At 42.8% G+C, this 5,121-nt stretch overlaps 1 protein-coding gene across 2 annotated transcripts in view; it reads left to right on the forward strand.

Moving 5' to 3' along the window:
- Positions 1–5,121, forward strand: part of LOC123983778 (sprouty-related, EVH1 domain-containing protein 2-like) — a 35,522-nt gene that overhangs the window by 26,691 nt on the left and 3,710 nt on the right. For both annotated transcript variants that reach the window (XM_046070122.1, XM_046070121.1), the window contains exon 5: positions 4,693–4,851. In XM_046070122.1, coding sequence (XP_045926078.1) covers positions 4,693–4,851 — 159 coding nt within the window. The remainder of the gene's footprint in view (positions 1–4,692; positions 4,852–5,121) is intronic.

Consider the following 5,121-nt stretch of genomic DNA (forward strand, 5'->3'; position numbering starts at 1 on the left):
CAGTAGGTGTGTGTGTGTGTGATTTGTGTGTCAGGGCCTCTCTACCTTTAGTTAGCATGAAGGTCCCCGTCCCCCCACTCTGTAATCTGACACCAGGAGCAGCAGGCTGGGTCACAAGGTCACATCCTGTATCCCACCACCTCGATTTCTCCTGGTGAAAACCTCCCCCCGCCCCCACCCTCTGTTGAAAAAGAGAGCCGCCACCAAACTAGCAGCTAGCAGCTGTTTCCCAGCTTAGTGTAGGGCCGCTGATTTACGAGAGGAAGTGCCTCGTGGTTCATCTTTGACTCAAGCTGTCTGTAAGGGCCAAGACTAATAGGTGCTCTGCTGGGAGTGTACAGCCACCACAGAGACGCATACAAACACATGGTGAGGGGTGGAGGGAGGCTACATCGCTGTCAGAGGGTGGAGAAATCCCTGAAATGGAGCATTAGGTTTTCAGGAAAGTAGAAGCTTTCAATGCAACAAATCCAAGACAATCTCTTGGTATTGTTGCTTAAAAAGCTGCTGTATTCACCCGAAATAAGACTCAGCCACTCACATCTATTCAAGTTAAAGCCTCTGTAGAAGCTCATAATAAAGCAATTATGGCCCTGACACACCAAGAACGAGCACCAACAAATGCTTACTGAAGAAATATTTCGCATTGCATTCATCATGTCTGCTTTTAAGACCCGCACATACATTCTCCTCCTGCATGAGAGGAATTACTAGCCTGTAGTCTAGAAAAAACAAATATTAAGAAATGTCTCTCTTTGCCCGTGTCAGTCATCAGCTTCCATAGATACATGTAATGTGTTGCAACAGATTCACCAAGTCCAGTGAGAAGAACAAAAGGGTGTAGACAAACCGTTGCATGTGATCGGTAATTAATTAAATACAGCAACATTGTCGCTTTCAATGTCAGGTCGAGATCAGGTTTGGCAGTACCAGTCGAGTCCCGTTGAGTCTTAAAGGTTCAGTATGTAACTTTTAGTGGCATCTAGTGTTGACGTTGCAACGTGCAATCAACAGCTCATTCACCGCTTACCCCTCCCTTTCCAAGAGCCATAGGAGAAGCTATGGTGATAATACATGTGGTCCAAATTTCACTTCGCTTCTTACTTCTAACAAACCAGACGACGACAACTACTACTACTTCATACATATTCAACATAGTGACAAAGAGCAGCTTGTCCGTTTGGGCTACAATAGAAACATTACAACAAACATACTGCGGTGCAGTATGGTGACTTCCATGTAAGGGCTCATTCTAAGGTAATGAAAACATAACAGTTCATTATGTAAGTCCACTGAAAACATAGTTATGGATATTATGTTGCATTTCTGTCAATAGATCCTCCTAAATATTACACACTGGCACAAAGACATGTGTATGCGTTGTGTCTGTTTTAGGCCTGTACAGAAATCTACTCTTCACCGACTACTTCCATAACTTTAACATGCTAAACCCCCGACTAGCACAAACTGTGCCGGACACACTGGAAAAAGTGTGGGCGATGGTCGGCTTGTTGTGTCACAACCCTACTGGAGTTATGACTGAATATGGGTATGAATAAGTACTGCCTGGATTTGCTTTTGTTGCAGACTATGTCCATTTTATCTGTCTGTATGTCTGTATGCATTTCTGCTTTCCTCTACCTGGTGGTCATAGTCTGTCCTCCACAGAGCATTGAGTTGTTTCACAAAAATGTCTATAGAGCATATGAGGCATCCTATTGAGACCAAACAATGCAATGTAGATACAAAGCTTCTTTATTTCACTCCTTTTCCTAATGGGATTCAGCAAGCCTCCATCATCTTCTCTTGTGGAGAACCATCAGATTGTCAAATTTAACAATGACACTGAAATCACATGTTAATAACTATGGGATACATTGATTTACAGCCTTTGAGGATGGTGGGGCGGCTGCGGAGGGGGATAGCTAGGATGGACATACTTCCCTAAATTATTCTTCGTACGCCAAACCTAAACTTAACCCAACCCTTCCTCTGCACGTCTCCCCTCTCTGTCTCTATTTTGGCTCATTCACAACAGGGGGGAGTAAAAGCTCTTGAAGCAATTCTGGGCTCATCCCAGGAGAACGAGACGGGCCTGTTGAAGGATGAATCCTCCTGAGCTTTGAGTCGGGACATGTTTTGTTTCAGAAAATAACTTGAAATGCCCTCTGTCCAGCCTTGAGCCAGAATATATAGAGTGAGGATGTCCAGATATATAAACTCTCCCCCTCAACTTCCCTCTGTCTCTCTGTCCTATTGTGCAGTTTGAGCTTGCAGCAGAAAGTCTGGTCTGTGTTTTGAATTAGTTGCAGCCGTGGAGGCCAGAATCGGACTGGTTTTAAACCATATCAGCTCCTCCCCTGGTAATGTCTTCTCCGGGGGGGGGCGGGGCCTGGAGCGGAGGCAGCATGTTATGTTATTTTTGGCTGGCTGCTCTGAGGGCTTTGTAAGAAAGCTGGGGGAAATTCTCAGCATGGTGGTATCCATGTGGGGAGCAGGATATAATAGGGATAGCTTCGACCGACAGACAGACAGACAGACAGACAGATCTGGGTCATATAACTCCTGCAAATAATTCACAGCATTGGTTTTCTGCTTGTTGGAGTGCCAGATTTTGACACATGGGGTCAATTTCTAAACATTTGTAAGGATTTCTTGGGGTGATATGCTAACTGACAGTGGCCCATCTTTACCAATGTGTATGAATGGGGTGAATGTGAAATGTAGCTCAATGATCACGCTCATGGTTTTAGATGCATTCAACTCAAGAAAAGGCTCCTTAGACCATGACACAAAGTCGTTAGCTACTGGCCCATGCCCTAGTTCCTCTTTTTCCAGGAGGGTTAGTATAACAGAATCATCAGCAAACTTTATAGTGTGTCTGTTCTGGTATTTACTTTGACAGCTGTTTGTGTAAAGAGTATAAAGCAGTGGAGACAGAAGACATCCTTGATGTGAACCAGTGGATGAGTGAAGCTAGTTTGAAAGGACACCATTAACTCTCACACACTGAGACCGGTCTGTCAAAAAGCCTAGCATCCATCCAATGATATTAATATCAAGATTAAACTTGAAAAGAAGTTTCTCTGCAAGAAAATATGGCTGAAGAGTATTTAAAGCATGTCGCCACACTAGTGTTAGCGTTTAGCTTGAAGCTTAAGTACAGAATCAAGTTAAAGTTAAAATGAATTGGGAACATTTTATATAATGGCTGGATTCAAATGTCTCATCTGTTTTGTGCTTGTCAGGTAGAATTGTTTTTTTTTTGTTTTTTTTTTTTTCATGGAATGAAATCACATCAGCACGGAAAATAGGAAGCACAGAAATCTCATAACTTCTGTGAGATGCTGGCCAAACTTTTCTTTGGCGGACAAGCTTGTTGACCTTTTGATACACGTTTCTGTGGCTCTGTTGAGTTACTCATAGCGAGATTGAACAAATGCAGAGATGATATGATGAGACAGGGGTCCTCACGACCTGCCTATTAGCTGGTACACTGTGACACCCCACAGATGCTGGCCCACAGTGTGCCTGTCTGAAATCTGTCTGTCTGAGCGCTACATGGCTTGTCTAGTGTCTGGCCAAGGTTTGAGTTGGAGTGAAGCCCTGACAGCCTTCAGCGGAAAGGGGACAGGATACTGTTAACACACACACAGAGTGGTGGAAAAGAGAACTAGAAAGGTGAAATGTATTGAAAGTGAGATTGAGGGGGAAAGGACAGGTTGATGAAGAGGAGGGGCCGAGGCCAAAGAAGGTGATACAGTGAAAACTGTGTGTGATAGAACGCTGGCTTTCTAATATCATCATTCTTATCTAAAGCATGAAAAATATTTCTCTAACCTGTCAAAACATATTGCGTTAAAGTGGATTTAACAGCTGCCATTTGAGTCCTGAAACTGTGGAATTAAAGATTAGCCAAAGTTTTGATAATTGATTTCAAGAAACACCAAATATTCTCTTGTTCCAGCCTCTCTAATGTGAGTATTTACTACTTTTTTAGTTTGTAAATTCAGTATTTTTAATTTGAAGATGTCACTTTGATTTATAACAAGTTGAGTTGTCACTGTTTTCGTACATCAGTCCTACCATAAATCCTACCTTCATGAGGAGGTGAGGTGTTGATTAACCTGTATGGTTATATCTGGAGGATGTAGTTGGTGCTGCCATTGACTTCTATTATGATACAGCCTACTGAGGTGTTTCTAATATTTTGTCCACCCCATTTGTTTTAATGGGGATCAACTAAATATTGTTGCTAAATCAGATGATGCCCATCACAGTTCTTACTGCATATTTAAAGCAGCAAACAATAACCGCTGGACTTATTTGACTAACAGACCTCTCTAGCTGCCAAATGCATTGGCGTCATCACGTCGCCACGATAAAGGGATGGGATCCCCGTAGGCCACATATTGAATTTTAAACCAAAGTTTGATTACTATAATGTTTTTCTTAGTGACTGTTTTATGTTTTCTTGTTCAGATGTTAATAAAAGTTTCACTCGCACACAGAGATCCAAATGTGCATCAAGTGGCTCGAAAAACAGAGCTCGCACTTCCTGTTTTCCCAATCAGAGCTGCGCCGAGGCTTCCTGTTTTTGTTTGTCCAATCATTGCATCCTCTCTATTTGTTTTGCGTATCCAATCCAAGTGCAGCGTTAAGCCTGCATCCTGTGTTTGTTTGTCCCCTCAGAACACCACAGACAGCTCATCCAACTCCTCCCAGAAACTGGAGAGCTCTCTGCAGCCGCTCGAGTCCTCGCCCCTTCCGCAGAGACACAAGTGCATGCTGGGACATCGTCACGACCTCCATGACCCCTACCGGCTCTCAGACCACTACTTCTTAGACCAGGTGAGACAAAGAACGTTAGCGATGCCAAGAAAGCAGAGGACCAGGTGCTCTTTCCAAAATGATATTTTCTGATTATAAAAACTGACAAACATTCAGAGCAAACATTGCAGACTATTACGTTTATTGTGAAACATGGTTGTTGTTTAGGTATTTATTAGACTGAAACAGGATTAAGATTAAATTAACCTCATTGTGGTTTACTGCCAACCTGACCAAAATGTGTTAATAACTGCCAGCAGTGTGTAAGTTTAATTCTGTCTTTCTCATTAG

This window comes from Micropterus dolomieu, linkage group LG15 (genome assembly GCF_021292245.1).
Source record: "Micropterus dolomieu isolate WLL.071019.BEF.003 ecotype Adirondacks linkage group LG15, ASM2129224v1, whole genome shotgun sequence".
NCBI lineage: Eukaryota > Metazoa > Chordata > Actinopteri > Centrarchiformes > Centrarchidae > Micropterus > Micropterus dolomieu.